Raw genomic sequence first — 19,438 nt, forward strand, 5'->3', positions numbered from 1 at the left:
ATTGTTTCTACTACATGTACTTTCGCTTTAGTGGATCAAGGGGACTTCTGGTTATTAACTTCACTGCCGCGTAGTGAGTTCTTAATTGGTATCAGTGTTTTTTATCTAGCTTGTTCTAATCGTTGTCAGAAGTCAAACGAATTCCACAAAATCTACTCCAGGGCAGTAGTGTAGGCAAGACAAGTTCTCAAAAGAACATAATCTACCCAGCAAGTAGATAACTATACACATGGTGTTACCACAAACCAAATATAAATTGTTGTATCTCTTTACAATATCACTGGAATGTTTTTGATGATGTAGATGGAGTATATGCACACAGGAGACACCACAAGCCAGCTCCAATAGTGTCCAGTGCTTTTAACGATTCTCTGAAATGCTTTTTGATGCAGATGGAGTATACATATGCACCCAGGAGACACCACTAGCCAGCTCCAGGGCAGCAGGGACCGTCGTTCTGAAGACAGATAGTCAAAAAGACTGATCAACAAAGTTTGAAACATCAATCCTTGGTTAAACATTTTACTGCAATGCTTTTTGGTGTAGATGGAGTATATGCAACACAGGATACACCTCTAGCTGGCGCTAGGGCAGCAGGGACCGTCGTGCTTAAGACAGATTGTCAAAAAGACTGATAGACAAAGTTTAAAATATCAATGCTCGGTTAAATGTTTTACTGAAATGCTTTTTGATGTAGATGGAGTATATGCACACAGGAGACACCGCTAGCTGGCGCTAGGGCAGCAGGGACCGTCGTGCTGAAGACAGATAGTCTAGACATCTCAGACTCCATGGAGAGCAAAGAGAAGGAGATGATCACAGCCTACGAGGACTCGGTGGCCGCTCATCTGACTAAGATACTTCACTGTGATGAGAACTCTGATGTTATATCTTCAGCAAAGTAAGTTTAGGGAGAGTTTCAAAGGGGTTGTATGCGTTCAGCAATTGGAATCCACTGTTTGTGTTTCAATGCTGTGTATTTATTTACCATTATTGCCAAAAATCTGGAGCTGTTATGTCCACGCCTGAAGAAACCTCTGCAATTGGAATACACAATATGTCAGTGACACTTCTCAGATTCAAACTTTAGGGGATATAACGTGATTTCTTTTTCCAAAACCATAGTACTTCGTAGTGAAAAGTTTCTGAAAATGCATTATACTGTCCAAAGGAGGTTGTTATTGCCATTAAGTTTTAGAGTCTTTACCAAACAACAATGTGTGATTTATATGGGCTTGCTGTGAACTTGCGCTATTATGGTTCTATTTTAGAGTGTTATGTGAGACAGTCAAAGATTTTGTAGAGAAAGTCGGCCGTGCCTATGAGCAAAGCTGCCATTCAGGAGATGCACAGGTCATGAAAGAAAAGGTACGTCCATATGGTTTTGTGATTTCAAAGTGTTTTCAAATGCTTTATTTAATCGCCTTTGCCGGCTAAGTTTTATCAAGATTGGATTGAAAAATAATTTTCTTGAAAGGTGCAGCAATTCAGATGGTAGTAGAAAAATTGATATGATATCAGTCCCCTGACGATGACTAGAGCAAGCTAGTAAAAACGTTGAGACCATTTTAAGAACTCACTCCGCGGTAGTGCAGTTAATTCTGATCCAATAAGCTAAAGTAGTAGTCCCAGCCAATTTTCTATAGCTTCCGCCCGGGTTGTAGTTAAAAAGCTGGACAGTTCTTTTCAGAACTGAGAAGTCTCCCGAACATCCAATAAATCTACTTCGCGGTAGTAGAACAAAGCAAGACAGTTCTCTAAGAACAAACTCTACCTGGCAAGTAGAGACACACATGGTGTTACCGCAAACCAAATATATATTGATATGAGCTTGGTTAACCTTTCACCTGAGAAAATTTCTCACTCTATTTCTTAAAGGCAGTGGACACTATTGGTAATCGTCAAAGACTAGCCTTCACAGTTGGTGTATCTCACGATATGCATAAAATAACAAACCTGTGAAAATTTGAGCTCAATCGATCATGGAACTTGCGAGATAATAATGAAAGAAAAAAACACCCTTGTCACACGAAGTTGTGTGCGTTTAGATGGTTGATTTCAAGACCTCGGGTTCTAAATCTGAGGTCTCAAAATCAAATTCGTGGAAAATTACTTCTTTCTCGAAAACTATGGCACTTCAGAGGGAGCCGTTTCTCACAATGTTTTATACCATCAACCTCTCCCCATTACTCGTCACCAAGAAAGGTTTTATGCTTATAATTATTTTGAGTAAGTACCAATAGTGTCCACTGCCTTTAAAGTTTTGCAGAAATTTTGATTTATACACACTTTAGGCATGATATTCTTCCTACTCCAATCTTATTTCCGATTATTTTGCCCCCAGTAAAAATGTGATTATAGAGTATTCCAATATACAGTAACAGTATTAGCGAGACAATGAATTAAGATGAACCAGTATTCCAAAACGTCTGTTAAAAGCATATTCCATGTGTACATTATTTAGGTCAGTCTTTGTACTCTATTGTCCTATTTTTTTCAAGGTGCAAACATCATGCCTGACACTTATTTTAACTTTTTTTTCTGCGCCATTACCCTAACTTTTGGTGCTCACTACATTTGAGTTCATTATCACTGTAATAAAATGATCTTGATGTGTAAACAATTTTGAGTAGTGTTGGTTCTGAAAAGAACCGGTAGTTGACAACTACTTGAATGATTGTTGTCTTCCTATCGCAGTGCGCCGTTCTCAACGAGAAACTCAAGCTCCTCCTACAGACCCTCGAGGATGAAGCTAGTGCCACGCCCATCCCGCCCGGGACCGTCCCTCCCGTCGCGATAACTGACATCCACGATGACATCACCAAGGACCCGCTGCACGACGGCGACACCCTAGCGCAGATGACAGGGCCATCCACGTCTACCAAGGTCTTCAAACCACGAGATGCCTTGATGTCTCGAGCCAACAGCCTCAAGAAGGCTGTGAGGCAGATTATTGAGCAGACAGAGAAAGGTGAGATTCAGGCTTCACTGAAACCCCCAGTTGTTATTCTTCAAGGAATTTTAAGGCACTGGACACCTTTGGTAATCGTCAAAGACCAGTATTCTCACTTGGTGTATCCCAACATATGCATAAAATAACAAATCTGTGAGAAGTTTGGACTCGATTGGTCATTGAAGTTGTAAAAGATTAGTGAAAGAAAGAACACCCTGTGGTATTTTTCCTCGTCTTCCACCTCTAGGACCTGGGGTCAAATCATCCCTGGGGCACCATGTGGATTGGGTTTTCAGTCCCTGCCTGACTGCATGGGTTTTCCCTGGAATAAATATCTGTGGTTTTTCTCCCACATCTAAAAATGAACCTTCCTTCCTTGTCTTCTCTCCATTTTGGGTTGTGGGCTTGTACGGTGATTAAATTCACTTTTCTAAAAGTCCTTGGCTTCACCACCAGAATAACAAAAATTAAATAATTTGACTATTTAAACAAGTCAGTGCACAACTATCAAATTTCCACTGCTCTGTTTTTTTTTTTTTTTCAGCCGTTGATGAACAAAACGCCCAGACACAACACCACGAGGCAAAAGCAAAGGCCTTAGTCGATAAAGCCGCCGCATCGGTTTCCAAATCCACAAGTGACCTTTCCTCCAGCCCGGCCGACCAATCGAATTTGAAACCCCAAATCACCATCGAGACCCCGCACTGCGAGTCGGACAAGGAGGACGGAGGAGGGGTGGAGAAGGAGTCCAGCCTGGACGTGCCGGCGTCCGAGTCGGGTAAGGAGGCTCCAAAGAGTCCTAAGATGTCTTTCTCTGTGTTCACGTCCTCTACCAAGGCCAAGATTGAACGCAAGAAGGCAGGTAGGTCACTACCGACTTCTGCTCAACAAAGATGTCTTTGTTCTCATCTTGTCCATCTTGTGTCTGTGTGCGTCTCTCTCACTCGCTATCTCTCAGTCTGTGATTCAGTTTGTGCCCTCCTCTTCTCGGCTCAATTTCATAAAACCTGTAAGCACCGAAAAACTTGCTAAGCACAGAAAAATATTGCTGAACAAATACGGGTTTCCAACCATAATTACATTAAGTTTGTATTGTTGTCACTCAATTTTTTGCTTAGCAAATATTGGAGTATTTTCTGCTTAACAGCTCGAGTCGATTTCATGGCTCTGCTTACTGTAAGCGAAAAAGTCAGCGCTTGCGGAAGCAGGGAGTTCAGCGCTTGCATCAAGCCTATTTCACAGGTTAGCAGAGAATTTTTACTTGTGCGCGTGCTTACTCCAGGTCGCTTACACAGCTACATGTAGCACAGAATTGATTGTAAGCGCATTATTCGGCGGTAAGCTGAGACATGAAAGTGGGCCCTTTCTACCCTCTGAATCCTGTCTAATTTTGTTTATCTCTCTGAAGTTTTCTTACATTCCGTCTGTCAATCTTTACCCATCTTCCTTGTTGTATCGTCTCACCTTAAATGTTATTCATCGATGTATATTCGGTTTACTTCAAAGTTAAATATTGCGCAAAATGCTGTAGAATTCTAAAACCAGCAGTGTTTATTCCCAAATAATTTTAAGAGTGATTACCCACTGTATACTATCCCTTTAATAATATTGAGAGAGGGCAAGGCCATTTTCATTTTGCAAAGGGCACTTCAATTGAAAAATCTTACAGTCTATTGGAAACTTTTGAAGGGGTGCCAAGGTCATGGCCTCCGTTTCCCCCGAACCTCATCTAAATACCAATCCTTTCTCTTGTACCTCGTCCTCTGTGCAACCTCTGCACCGTCCTCCCCTTGCAGAAAGAGAACAGATGAAGTCACCTCAGACTCGAAGGGTTAGCCGGGGTAGTACACTCTCACCGGGCCCCGTCGGTCTATCTCATCGTTTCGGTAGCATGGAGAATATGTCATTTCTTCCAGGCAAGTTGTGGAAAAAAAAAAAAAAAAATAAAGCCTGGTTCACACTTCTTGCAAATGCAAATGCCATACAAATTTGTATGTCAAAATTCGAATCAAATTCCCATTTGCAGGTATTATGAACCAGGCTTTAACTATCATGGGTCAAGTTTGAATTGAGGGTTAAAATTTATAAGGCGCTATTCCATTAAGATCATATCACACTTGAAAGCAACAAATATGGAAAAAGGTGGGTATTTAGAAACTTTACGAAATGCAGATAGAGTAACAGATTCCCTAGTGGTAGTAGGGAGATTGTTCCAAATAATTGGCCCAATTACACTGAAAGCTTTTGGACCTAGAACTTTGTTTGCTTGGGGAACATTCAAGCGAGTGATGTCAAGTGTGGACTGAAGAAATGGTGAAGGAGTGTAATGTGACAGTAAAGTGGAAATATACAAAGGAGTTGTTTTGTTCAAGCTTTTAAGATCAAGAAGAGCACTTTTAAAATAGATTCGTTCTCTCAAATCTGTAGCCAATGAAGTTCCCGAGTGTCACAGTTGTTTGAAAAACAAACATGATTGAGTAACTTAATTTTGTTTTGTGTTCTAGGTTTAGACACACTTTTGGGACCACGTTTAGGAAGAGGAAATGCTTTACTCAGTAAAAGTAAGTAATCTTAGAGGAATCTGTTATACATTCAAAGAAGATACTTTTTTCTGGTATATATATATCTATAACAAATGAAATGTTGTCCGAGCAATAACTTGGCATATCAGCTCCAAACTTGTGGTTTGGTCTTAGGATCCGCCCCAGAAGCCTGTTGTTTTTGGAATTGTAAAGGTCATTATGGCTAAAATAAAAGAAATGTTGTCCTAGCAATAACTCAAGAGTGAGATTAATCTCAGCGCGGCATTTGTGTTTGTGTTATATAGACTCCAGAAGATGATCAGAGCATACTGATCGAAACATCGAGTTGAAACCAACGGTTCTTTTCAGAACCACCTCAACTCATTAGAGATAGTCATTACGTGTTACCGCAAACCTTACCATATCATATTTCCACCATGCAAAGTTTCAAATCCTACTTAACTTACACAATACTAAACAAGAATGGTGTGCTAACAAACACAAATGCCCCGCTGAGATTAATCTCTTTTCAGAACCACCCAAACTCATTAGAGATAGTCATTTATACATGGTGTTACCGCAAATCTTTCTATAATGTGGAAGTTGTTATTTGTGATTTTCTTTGCTAGGTATAAGTGGCCTTTCAGGTGGTTTTATGGGTGCTGGGCTGATTAGTAAGGTGCTCTTAGCCAATGCTGATGCTCTGTGTGCCGCTGCTTCACCTCTTATGGACCAAGACATTGAATCAGTGTGAGTTGTAGACAACATTTTTCCAGCCAGCGCTCCTACATTGTAAAGTATTGAGTGGATTTAGCGTGAATCAGGGATGCGATTTTTCCGTAACTAAGATTTTCTACCTTCCAGCCGGGTATTAGTTAAAGTGCAGTACAGTTCTTTTCAGAACTGAGAAGTCTCCCAAAAAACTTCTCTCTGGTAGTAAATTATATAGCAAGACAGTTCTCTAAAGAACAAACTCTACCTGGTAAGTAGTATACCCATGGTGTTACTGCAAGCCAAATGTATAAGATCAAATTACCACAGATTCCATAGAAGGGCTTTTAAAACCAAAGATAAACGAATTAAGCTAAACGTTTAGCAAAAAATTGTTGTAAAATTATATAGCAAGACAGTTTTCTAAAGAACAAACTCTACCTGGCAAGTAGATATACACATGGTGTTACTGCAAACCAAATGTATAAGATCAAATTACCACAGATTCCATAGTAGGGCTTTTAAAACCAAAGATAATAATAATATCGAAGTCTTACAATTATATAGCGCACGTATCTACCAAACAAGGTACACAAGGCGCTGAGTATAATACAAACTTTCAGAAAGATAGGTAATTGCAGGGATGAATTTTGAGACCCAATTATTTAGCACCTTATAATGGTTTACAAGGTGCTACGGCGCATACAGCAGCCACAGCCAGGAACCCCTTCTCTTTTCGAAAAGTGCACTTGGTTCTTTAACATGCGTTACACAACACATGGGACCAACGGCTTTACGTCCCATCCGAAGGACGAAGCAATGATTAAGTGTCTTGCTTAAGGACACAAGTGTCACGGCTGGGGATTCGAACCCACACTCTGCTGATCAGAAACACCAGAGTTTGAATTCGGTGCTCTTAACCGCTCGGCCACTTCCACAAATGAACAAATTAAAGTAAGAGTTTATGAATGTGTTATTGTTTTATTATTCAGGGAGGGTTACACAGAGACTTGTGTGATGAATAATTATTTTGGGATCGGATTGGACGCCAAGATAGCGCTGGATTTCCACAATAAGAGAGAAGAACATCCGGAGAAATGCAGGTGAGTGATGTCCTTTTTCCGTTTGGCATTTGGGCCCAAATTATTGAGTTTGCCTTCATTTCATTTCATTTCTTGATTCTGGTTGTGAAGCTAATGACTCTCAGAAATGTGAACTTAATCACTGTTCTAACTTCCATATCACATCAGGGACACAACATCCTTCAACACATTCAAGACACTTCGGAAAGCCCACTTGTTTCAGCAGGCCTAACATCAATGACTTTTTATTTCTTCTGTGACTCAGCGCCTTTGAGCAAACCTTTGATTTAGGTGCTATACAAATTATTTATAATTGATTCATGCTAGCCAAGAACCCAATGGAGAAAAGACAACGAAGAAAGTTCGGGAGGAAAATCAAAGAGAGTTAATCCTTGAAAACCCACTCAAGGCAGGTAGGGACTGAAAACTCAATCCACATAGTGCCCCCAGCGTGACTCTAACCGGGCTCCTACATGTATAAGTTGAAGACGAGGAAAGATACTACTACGTTAATCTGACCACCCGATTTGAAAGACTGAAACAGCTTGCATTTGACTATACTTATTTTAGTCATTGTGAAATTAGTGGTTAGCTTGGGGGATGTGAACCTACAACCTTTTTACTGCAAGTACTGCAGTCTAACCACCGGACCACAGTTTCCTTGTGCCCTGGTGGGCCCAACTGCATAGAGCTGCTTAAGCACAAAAAGTAGCTAAGCACAACAAAATTATGCTGACCAGATTCCCAGCCAAACTACCATGTCAAATGTACAATTTGTTACTGGTATCCTGCTCATTTGTGCTTAGCAGACATTTGTTAAGCATTATTTTCTGCTTAAGCAGCTCTATGAAATTGGGCCCTGACTTTGAAGTTTTTGTGTTCAACCCACAGTCGAACCAAGAACATCATGTGGTACGGCGTCTTGGGAGGCAAGGAGCTTCTCCAGAGAACCTACCGCAACCTGGAGCAGAAGGTGCAGCTGGAGTGTGATGGTCAGCGGATACCGCTACCCAGCCTCCAAGGCATCGTCGTCTTAAACATTCCAAGCTACATGGGCGGGGCTAACTTCTGGGGCACGACCAAGGAGGACGAGGTTGGTACTGAGATTTTGAAGAGAATTTTGCTGTGGGGCGGCCGAGCGGATAAGAGCACCGGACCCAAGCTCTGGAGTTTCTGATCAGCAGAGTGTGGGTTCGAGTCCCTGTTGTGACATTCGGATGTGACGTACAAGCCATTGGCCCTGTGTGTTGTGTTACACACATAAATTAACCCAGTGTACATATCAGACAGAGAAAGGGGTTTTTGCCCCTTTTTTACTGGATTGGTTGGCTGCATATTGTGCCAAAGCACCTTGTAAACCATTACATTGTGCTATGTAAAATGAGTAGGTCAGTCTCATACTTAAAATACAGCCCAATATACCTTGCAGGAAAATACTGAATGTTTAAGCGTCTTGAGCGTCGCTGAGTGAGGGAAATGAGCGCTATTTAAGAAGCTACTATTATTAATATGATGTGATCATCTGAAAGAAAGTTTGTTCTATTTTGGGCTGTGATTTCATAGAGGTGTAGCACGCTCTCAAGAGAAAGCCTAGACTCTGGTGCTTTAGCTGCTTAATGTGCTCTCTAGTAGTTTTTATAAATTATTAAAAGAATGTCTTAATAATATTTTGTTCCTTGTTTGTCATGTTGTCATGTAGACTTTCACAGCGCCCTCGTTTGACGATCGTATCTTGGAGGTGGTTGCAGTGTTTGGTGGGATGCAAATGGCCGTATCTCGGATGATCACATTACAACATCATCGGATAGCTCAGGTGAGAATCTCACTCTTCTTTTCCTCCAGACATTCTGCCCCCCCCCCCCCCTATGTGGTGAACTGTGTATAAACTTATTTTGAATCCTCCTCCTTCATTCATCCCATGTTAATTTCTCCAGACCTGCCAACTGTCCCGATTTTCCGGGACAGTCCCGGTTTCTGAGTTTTGAAGACCCCAAAAATCGGGGTGGTCCAACTTTCCTGGTTTGGCCACATAGTGAGAATGAAAAACAACAGACTTCCAAAATATATCCTTCAATTGAAACAGTAACTGGAAAAAATAGACGGGGTAGGCCTCGGAAGAGGTTGGAAAACGACTTCATCATGAACAGCACCTTTTACCTGGAATATCGAAGAGCGCAAGATAGGCAAGAGTGGAAAAAGAAAATTTTTGGAGCCAACGTCCTGCGGGATACGGTGCAAGATTGATTGATTGAACTGATCATAGCCCTATGTTGGCCCTCTCCCTATTTTGTCAATATTATTTTTCCCACGTTAATCTGGAGGTTTTTGTCTAGTCAATTTGTTTTTGTTCAACCCCCAAATCACAAATTTTCTTACTGTATTATTTTCAGAGGTAATATAGCAGTGAATTGTTTTATCTTGTAGTGCCACGTTGTGAAGATCACGATTCTTGGCGAGGAAGGAGTTCCTGTTCAGGTGGATGGAGAGGCGTGGGTTCAACCTCCAGGGTTCGTTAAGATCATCCACAAGAGCAGAGCACAGATGCTGGTCAGAGATAAGGTACGAGGAAATAAATCTCTTCTACTGGTTGCACAAGGCCGTGGCAGCCACTTGAAGATGAGGGCTACACTTTACTGATTATAGGTACCGATCAAAATCAACGGTCAATAGGGGCACATTGCCACCTACTCTTGATGCTGAAACAGTGTTACTGCTGAAACAGGTTTACCCCCTTCACAGTCCATAGGGATGTAGGCATGATCATCCACTAGGAATCTGGTGGGTAGAGCAGAATGCACTACCTTCCACTGGTTCCATTTCCTTCTTCTTTTTATTATAAGGGAGGGGAGGTGGGGGAAGTACCCAGACCTGGCCAGGGAACTTTGTAAGATTTGGCAGGTGAAAGTGAAAGAAGTCCCTGGGGTGGATGGGAGCGCCCAACACCATTCCCAAAGCACTGCATGGGGACACATCTAAATGAAACGGGGACAGATGTGAGGGTAGATCTGCTACAGACGGCGGAAACAGCAAGGATCAAGAGAAAAACTCTTGAGATCTAAGGCTACCGGACTCGAGGAGTTACCGGCACAAAGGAAAATGTTATCCATCTTTTGATGGTGTGATACAATGAAATAATAATACTACATGTAATGACACTATCACCATAAAGAAAAAGAGAAAATTAAGTTGAACTAGAACAAATTGTGAGATGTTGGAAAGCAACCTATTGGTAGGAAGTTTCAGAGTGCAGAGTGCAAAGAAAAAGAAAAAAAGAGTCTAATTCTTTCTGTAAATTTTCACTGATGAGGTAATATTTTTTATTCCGACCTAGGCATTTGAGAACACCTTGAAGTCGTGGACGGATCGTAAGAAGATTTGGAAACAGCTGCAGCCACTTACCGATGAAGAGGTCATCCTGGTCAGACACTTCTGTGAGACAGTCAACAGTCTAGTTACTTGGTACGTAACGGTAATACTTATAAGCTGTGTTCCCATTGAACACTTTTTGGTTAGAATACCCCAACTTTTCTGTAGAATGCCAAAATTAAATCCAATGGGGTCGCAAGAAAATCTGCCCTCCCTTTAAACTTACCGCGACCGTGTTGTAAAAACTAACACGCGGAAATAAGAGTTAAGTAACGGTAACTTAACGGGGCTGTAAAAGTACAAAGGGAACAGCCCCGCACTGTAAACCTACAGCGACCACGCTCGCTGTGCAAACGTTGTGGAATATAAGTCGTCCATGTGGGAATGCACGGTAGAATGACACCAAAGCCAGTCACGGTAACCTCCCCAATTTATAAACTATACATTTTTATTTTTGTTGTGTTCAGTATTCAGAGAGCTGCAGAGCAGAATCGTGCCATAGAGTCTGGCCTGATGCATTATGCCCAGTCTGTTTCCACCACGATGGACAGGTTCTGGGGTAGTGAGAAGGTTGGAGAGGTGAGTTTCCAGGTGTTTCGGCAAAATATGCACTGTCCATTGAGCACAAGATTCAACATCGCTGTTAGAACCAAAGCATTAGAGAAAACTTCATTAAAGAATTTCCAAGTTTAGGCACAATAACTCTGAAAGTATACATCCTTTTCAGTGAGCAAGTATGTTGCATTGAATTACTTGGGTCATTAAACTTAAATGATTTGCAGTTAATTTGCCATGGGCATTCAGAAGCACGGCTGGTTTGTGCATGATCCAGTTAAGTCCACCTGTTTGGATTAGCAATTACATAGAGATAACAGGTGTGAGTTGTCAGACGAAAAGATGTAACTTTTAAGCCTCTTTCCTTAATGCAGCATTTCCGTAATGATTTTGAAAGGTCTTTAAGGGGAGTCTTTGGTTATTTCATTGTTTATCTTTTTGTTTGTCCCTTCTCCCTGCAGGGTACCAGTCGCAAAGCCCTTATGGAGATGGTCAGTAGCGTCCGGAACCTCCACAGTGAGACCAGTTTGTTCCTAGCGGCAAAGGCATACACCACGCGCCTAGGGGACGACATTCTTAACAGGCTCAACAGTGCGGTCAGTGCCACGGACGTGGAACTGCGTAAAGTTATGCTGATAGATGGCGCTCTGGGCTTCCCTGAGGAAGATTTACATGTAAGTCACAATTGTTTTTTTTTTTGGGGGGGGGGGGGGGGGGTAGGGAATGCATCAGTGTATTTGACTAATGAAGGACCTGGCTAAAGGCCTTGTCTAACTTGACAGCTTTATCAGTGGTTATTACAACATTGTGATCCAAGTCCTTGATGTGGCCATGGCCTAATGATATTATGTAGAGTCAATTCTCGCTATAAAGAGCAATGTTATAAAAGGTTCTGCTCATAAAGAGTACATTTTGAAGTCCTGAATCTCATTTCTGCTCTGTGTTCTTTGTTTTTCTGTTGTGTAACAACGGGCATTTGTTATTATTTGCCTTGGCTGTTATAACGAGAGTTGACTGTACTTGCCCAAAGAAAGAAGAGCCTCCAAGTACTGCATCAGTATGGCTCCCACATCACTACACATGCACGCAAGCTTGGACCGCCGTGGACCTCCTATTTTCCCTCTTTTTGTTTATAACTTTTCTGCAACCTTTTTTCCAACCCTGGACCTTTCCCGAACCGTGGACCTTATTGTCCTCTTTTGTTATAGGTCCCCGGTTTGAATGTGTATACCTACTCACATGTCAGTGTGTGCATTCGATTATCGACCCAGGTCTTCCCCCATTGCATTCAAATAGCTTTGACAATTCTCAGACAAGCTTTTTAAAGTCCGATTGAATGGTAAATTTGTTTTGGGTCGTTGTAATTTTTTGTCAGCAGACGGACCCATACATCAAGCGGACGAAAGGTCGTTTTAAGTTACCGATGGTCTCAAGGTTCAAGAAACCCACGAAGAAAGACTTCCGGTCTTCATTCCCATCCGGAAGTCCTGGCTCCTCGGAAGGAACATGTAAGTAATAATAATACATGTAATCGATGTTTATAAAGAGCTTTATTACAGCTCGAAGGGTGTATCAAAGCACTTCTGACATTATTACCCCTAACAAATACACGTTATTGAAGCATTGAGTGCAAAGCGAGTTCTTCCTTTTGACTTCTCACGTTGTTGGATATTTCAGCATCAGGTGATTCTCCAAGGATGTGGACCCCCCAGCAGGTCGGGGTGTGGCTAGATAGTCTGTCGCTAGGGGAGTACCGGGATAACTTCATCCGTAATGACATCAGAGGATCCGAGCTGCTGACGCTGGAAAGAAGAGACCTGAAGGTAAGCTGCAGAAATTGTAAAAGTAGACGAAAACAAACTTTTGAAAACAAACTGCTTCATCTTGAAATGGTTTTTGATCACACAAACATAACTGGTGATTTCCTTGGAATGGACTAGGGTTGATTTCACAAAGAGTTAAGATTCCACTCTCATAAGTAGGCCTGGTTGACTAGTGAAATTTACTACTCTATCAGTCGCACCTCAAATAGTCCCGACTATGACACTAGTTGTGACTAATGTTTAATTCTCATGATGCATTGTGGCATTGTTTGCGCAGGCGCAATAGAGTAAAACTCAAGCTGCAAGGATTTCAGGATTAGTGTCACTGATGTCTGATTGTGTTTTGTAAGTAAATTATGTTGTTGGTTCACCAAACAGGTAGTCGCAACTATTTTTTTCTAGTAGTCGCGACTAATTTTGTAGCATTCGTGGCAGCTCATTTATTCAAGAAGTTGAAAAATGGTAGTCCGGACTCGACTAATCAATCAATAGTTGTGACTACAACACTAGTCGCCCAGGCCTATTTCTAAGGACTAAAGAATGAGTGCATCACAAAACTGATCATGACCTTAGCGAGCCATTCTTAAAGAACAGGTTTTGTTTTCTTTTACCATCAGGACATCGGGGTCACAAAAGTGGGTCACATCAAGAGGATCCAGCAAGCTATCCGAGACTTGGAGAAGAAAGATAATGAGTTGCCAGGAACATCATACAGCTAGTGTCTGTAGTATCGGCTGACCTTTAACCTTTAACCCCCTATGCATAAGAAGACGCCTTCTGATGAACGAAGCTCCTTGATTGGTTGATTCCAGTGTGAACCCTCCACTGCAAAACAGCCTAACTTGAAAAAACAATTACATTTTGAGAAAAAGCAAGCACAGCGACAAGTTGTTTTGCACTCAAGTGTAAAAAGAAGTTGAAATTGACCCATTTCACCTGATTTCATCATAAAAAATAATCTTGAATGCACCATACTGGTGGGCAATTTCACTGTACGTTTTTATATATAATTCTATGATGTGCGTTATGCAGTGAAAGTGTGCGTTTTAGGCGTCGCGGCATTAATACACGTAAACCTTAACTTGCCCACCAACATGTTGAGCGCGGATCAGTCGCCGTGTGTGACGCGCGTGCAAGGGGTCAATAGGACTTATATTCAAATCCTTACATAGTATGCCTTTGAAAACTTGAAACTGGAAAAGCGCCCTCAATTTATCAAGAATTGATCTTAAAGGGAAGGTACACGTTTGGTAATTGCTCAAAACAAATATTAACTTAAAAACCGACTTGGTAACGAGCATTGGGGAGCTGTTGATAGTAAAAAACATTGTGAGAAACGGCTCCGTCTGAAGTAGCATAGATTTTGAGAAAGAGGTAATTTCTCACTAAACAATAAAAGACTTCTAGTCTTTTATTCCTATCTGAAAGCACACAAATTCATTTTCTCGTAACTTCGATGACCAATTGTGCTCAAATTTTCTTAGGCTTGTTATTTTATGCTTATGTTGGGATACACCAAGTGAGAAGACTGGTCTTTGACAACTACCAAACGTGTTCAGTGCCTTTAAAGCAGGATTTGAAACTTTGTATGGTGGAAGAATTACAAATAGACGTTTGCGGTAACACACCATGAAGACGATCAGAGCATACTGATCGAAATGTTGAGTTGTTAAACCACCAGTTCTTTTCAGAACAAACACTACTCAAGAAGAGATATTCGCTTGGTGTTAGCACAAGCCTCTCTTTAGTAGTTAAGATTGACCTTATTTGTAGAAAGATTTTTTAGTTGGGCTATTTTGTGATTTGAATGGTCGGAACATGACGGGAATTTCAACTATTTTTTATATTTAACAGCCAACGATTGAGGTACCAATGATTTTATTGACATTATGGATTTGATTGATTTCGTTAATAATAATTATAAGTTTGTATTTATTTTGTCCAATGAGAAGGGAGTGTCTCAAAAGTCAGAATGGTAGGACTGTCTGATTGGATGAATCAACGAAGAATTTGCCCCCTGGAGTCTTTCTTCTCGTATAGAATTTTGGTGATTGATGAGGTGCTCCCCAAATATATTGTTACGGCTCCGTTTATCAACACAATGCTGCAATTGTTTGTTTATTTTCTAAGGTGTTCCTTAAAAGTTTTTTTTTTTTTTAAAAGACGTGGCAGAGAAAAAAAATGTTTTTAAGCAACTTATCCCAAAAGGAAATCTGCTAAAAGTCTAGTCTTGGTTCAAGCCGCTGTCATTATATATCATTGTAGTACATGGAAGTGTCGTGGCGGAGCGATTAAGAGCACCGAGTTCAAACTCTGATCAGCAGAGTGTGGGTTCGAATCCCCAGCCAAGACGCTTGTGTCTGCCACCTTGTGTTCGAAAGTCTCCCTTTCAGTGTGCTTCGACAATGAGGAGGAATCCCTCTATTGATGGCAATGTCATCACATGCATCATTGTAAAAATGTCTTGTACCAAGACTAGTTAACCTTATTGTAAACTCAGGAAGGGCTTGTTTATTGTCATTGCTTGGTGATACTGAGCAATGGAATTAAATTATAATTGTGCATGGTACAGTTGTCATTATTGATATGAATTGATAAGAGTTTTTACCGATGTATGAACTGGGGTGATTTGGTGTACACTCTGAAATGTTTTACTTCACCAATCTATGCCCTACCCACCATTCAGGGGAAACCAAGAGTAAGTTCAAGTGGGCACATTTAGTCGACCCTTGGTTGACTACTGACCAGCAACAAACATGCGCAGTGACACACTCACTCGCACGACTCATTTGGAAGTCTAGTAAACCTTCCGCTTTTTATCTACACTGTCACTGGTTCCCTTCGGTGCTTTACACATGTTAGAATGGAACGTGCTGTTCATGGACCAGTGAAGAAACCATGGGCTCGAGGGTGGTTCCAAACGGTCGACCACAGTAGTCAACCATTGGTCAACCAGCCTGGGTTCGAGTCAAAATGTCAACCTTTAGTAAACCAAGGTGCACACTCGAACTTACTCCAAGATTTCTGATTGGGAAAATAAATGAAAGTATGAATATTTGTTTACAAAATTCAATTACATATTTGCAATATTTGGAATGATGATGGACATCTTTTATGTTCATTGTTGTTGATTTAAAGATCTTCTTTGTTTATACTAAATTAAATATGACACAAAATGTAAATATTTGAACTGGGTTTAAACACTTAAATGTAGTCCTGGAGTTGGTCTAAGAGTCAAGGGATGAAATTGTTTGTGTAAGTAACTCAGTTAGAAACTTAGCCACTTAATGCTTGGTTGATTGGATCAGTAATAATGGTTCAAATCCCACCTTGGCATTCGTTTCTCTTGTCAAAGTCATCCCCAAATTCTGGTTTAGCCTGAGTTTATTGGATTCACAAATGCACAGCCAAACCAGCCATGCTTGGCATTAAGCCAGACACGCCAATCTTATCAGCATCTTTAATGGTTTTGCCACAGTTTGATGGATTCAGTACTGCTTAGCCAAGCAAATCATGCTTAGCTTGGGGCTAGGAACACTAATCTTAACATCAGAGTCTTGAGGTTTTGCCTGGTGTTATGGACTCAGTTTTGCACGCACAAACAAATCATAAGGTTTATCGCGAATAGCAAAATATCAAGAGAGGGCGCTGTTGAACACACACAAACAGAGCTGTGTATTGAGAGAGTTGCGACATGGAGGGACCACTTTTCTTTGGTCACGTGGTTGCTGGGCGCCATGTTGTCTCCAAACGCAGCACAACCCAATGGGCAGACTAGTCTGGCACCCCGTGTTCGCCCATGCGTTTCTTGGGAACAAAATGGCTTCTAATCGCAAGTTGTCACAACTCTCCCAATATACGGCTCTGCACACAAACATATAGGCGTTGCGTGTGCGAGTCGTAGAAAATGCATAGAAACCACCCCATATTCCTTCCCACAATGCATTGCGTTTCTGAATCACGATAAACCTTGTGCTTAGCATGGGATCAGGCATACCAATCTTATCAGAGTCTAAAGGTTTTGCCTGAGTTTGATGGGTTTAGTACTGCTCAGCTAACCAACCTTGCTTAGCATGGATCAGGCATACCAATCTTATCCGAGTCTAAATGCTTTGCATGAGTTTGATGGGTTCAGTACTGCACAGCCAAACTAACCATGCTGAGCATGGAGACAGCCAAACCAATCAAAGTCTTAACAATTTACTGAGTGTGATCGGGGCATTCTTACTCAGCCAAACTAGACAAAGTAGTCCTGTCAGAGTCTAGGGTAAAAAAAAAAACATTCTTAAAGTGCTGTAGGATTTTTATTGATATGGGAAAGTTCCGAGCCAGAATGTCAAGAAGGTGTTATTTTATTGATTGTTTAACTATAGTGCCATCTGTTGAAAACCATGATGTTTCAATGTTCACGTTTTGTACCGAGATGGAAATATGAAAAACTTGAATCTTCAAAGTGGAGGTTTGTCCTTAAAACAACATTTTAAAAATAGTTAAGTAAGACTTTTGTTTTGCCAGATGAACTGGAATTATTTTTTACCTTGATTGAGAAGGGAGCTAACCCAGCCGTTCATTTTGTACATAGCTTTCATTGAACTAAAAACATTTTTTAGCGTAAACTTTTCTCTCTTTGGATCTTGCTCACCTGTAATATAATTATACTTTTTTGATACTTAAGAAGCAGTTTCTGGTAAAAGAAAACAAAGTCTTTTTGTTGTTTTCTATTTGCAGAAAAGTATATTCATATTCTGCATCGATTTATAATTTATTGTCGACGATTAGGGAGACCAAGAATATAATACTTGAATTTTTCTATTTGTACGTGGAGTTAATTCTAACTCTTGATGCGTTTTTTTTTAGCAAGTGACTATTGTTGTAAATATTGGTATGAGTATACTAAGACTTTTTGTAATCATTTGATAACTATGAAGTCATTTCTAGAGCATCTTTAGCCTACAACCTTTCATGATTTTTGCACAAAATTTGTACAGTAAATACTTGTTTAAAAGACATTTGCACCAAAGAATTATAATAACTTGGTATTCTGTTTTTCTTGTTTAAGTTAGCCAAAAAGACAGGGGTTTCTAGTAAGATTGTGGAACATGTAAAGTAAATCCGCAAATAGCTTAAACAGCAAACTAACGTGTGTTATGTTCAGGCCCAATTTAATTAAGATCAGCAAATTCTTTTGCTGAGCGAGTTTACATCAGGGCGTCAGTCAATACAATGTTAAAAAAACATATTGGCTGGTAACCTGTTTCTGCTTAGCAGTTATGTTCTGTGCTAAGCAAATTTGTATATACTTACCAGATTTAGGTCCTGAAGTTAATTGGTCACCTTGTTGCTATAAAGCGCTAGGCAGGTTCATGTGTTATTGTTAACAGTGACTGTTCTTTTTCTTCTACAAAGAGACATTCCTGTATTTGATTAACTTTCACAATTAAGATATCAGAGTTGCTTTTGCAGAAAATATTACTTATAAATACTATGCTAAGCAGAAATGAACAGGATACAAGGCACAAATTGGACATTTGACATGGTAGTTTGGCTGGTAACCTTATTCTGGTATAGGCAACATTTTCTTGTGCTTAGGTACTTCTCGTGCTTAAGCAGCTCTATGAAATTGGGCACTACAAAGAAAATAGCTATCTTGAATTTATTTAATTTTTATTTATTTTATAATTTGCCATAAAGTCAGGGAGTCTCTCATTAAGTAAAAAAAACCAATTGTTGTCACAGAAACATAAATTGATGACTCTTAGTTGTTACAATGTTTTAACAAGAAATTCTACTGAGGATTTCTAATTGATGAATGGGACCATCTAAAACTATACTCTTGCCCTTACTTGGACATCTTTTTCGTGCCCGAAACAGGACACAAATAATTATTTAGATATTTATTATAAATTTATTATGGACCAGATTTCTAAATAAAGTAATCCGTATTTAAGAGAATTTCTTGCAGTTTAATTTATGTTCTAGGAAAAATATGTAAATATTATTATCATCATCAGGATAAGGAAAGTTAATTTTTTTGTACCATGCATTTATATAACATTGTTTTGTTACATTAAACCTTGTATTAATTTGATGACTCGATGCAGGGGTTGGTGGGGTTTGTTTTACACAATTATTGTAACTTAAAAAGGATTTCCCTATTAGATTTACATACAACGTTTCCCTTCTCATTGTACGGCAATTGCCATTTATTGACAAAAATATCTCGTAGCCCATTATTTTAGTAAACTTTTGTATAACTTTATTTATTGAATTTGCCATTTTGTAGTGTTCATAGCTATCAGGGTATTTAAGTTTTGGGGGAAATTAATAGAAACTCACTAGGAGTCAATTAATTTATAAACAGAAAGAATTTGTCATTGAAACTTGAACAGGGAATCCCACCTTAAAGCCATTGGACCCTTTCGGTTC

At 40.2% G+C, this 19,438-nt stretch overlaps 1 protein-coding gene across 5 annotated transcripts in view; it reads left to right on the forward strand.

Moving 5' to 3' along the window:
* The window catches only part of LOC117298554 (diacylglycerol kinase delta-like), a 71,537-nt gene extending 57,226 nt beyond the window's left edge, over positions 1-14,311 (forward strand). For 2 of the 5 annotated variants that reach the window (XM_033781873.1, XM_033781874.1), the window contains exons 8-24: positions 698-901; positions 1,272-1,368; positions 2,698-2,971; positions 3,498-3,815; positions 4,750-4,869; positions 5,458-5,514; positions 6,105-6,225; positions 7,179-7,289; positions 8,160-8,361; positions 8,968-9,081; positions 9,693-9,827; positions 10,600-10,727; positions 11,102-11,213; positions 11,651-11,863; positions 12,565-12,697; positions 12,867-13,012; positions 13,630-13,731. In XM_033781873.1, coding sequence (XP_033637764.1) covers positions 698-901; positions 1,272-1,368; positions 2,698-2,971; positions 3,498-3,815; positions 4,750-4,869; positions 5,458-5,514; positions 6,105-6,225; positions 7,179-7,289; positions 8,160-8,361; positions 8,968-9,081; positions 9,693-9,827; positions 10,600-10,727; positions 11,102-11,213; positions 11,651-11,863; positions 12,565-12,697; positions 12,867-13,012; positions 13,630-13,731 — 2,587 coding nt within the window. Of the gene's footprint in view, positions 1-697; positions 902-1,271; positions 1,369-2,697; positions 2,972-3,497; positions 3,816-4,749; positions 4,870-5,457; positions 5,515-6,104; positions 6,226-7,178; positions 7,290-8,159; positions 8,362-8,967; positions 9,082-9,692; positions 9,828-10,599; positions 10,728-11,101; positions 11,214-11,650; positions 11,864-12,564; positions 12,698-12,866; positions 13,013-13,629 lie in introns of all 5 variants that reach the window. The other 3 variants (XM_033781869.1, XM_033781871.1, XM_033781872.1) reach the window with 3 other exon arrangements.
* The last annotated feature ends 5,127 nt before the right edge of the window (positions 14,312-19,438 follow it).

This window comes from Asterias rubens, chromosome 13, assembly GCF_902459465.1.
Source record: "Asterias rubens chromosome 13, eAstRub1.3, whole genome shotgun sequence".
In the NCBI taxonomy this organism is placed as follows: domain Eukaryota; kingdom Metazoa; phylum Echinodermata; class Asteroidea; order Forcipulatida; family Asteriidae; genus Asterias; species Asterias rubens.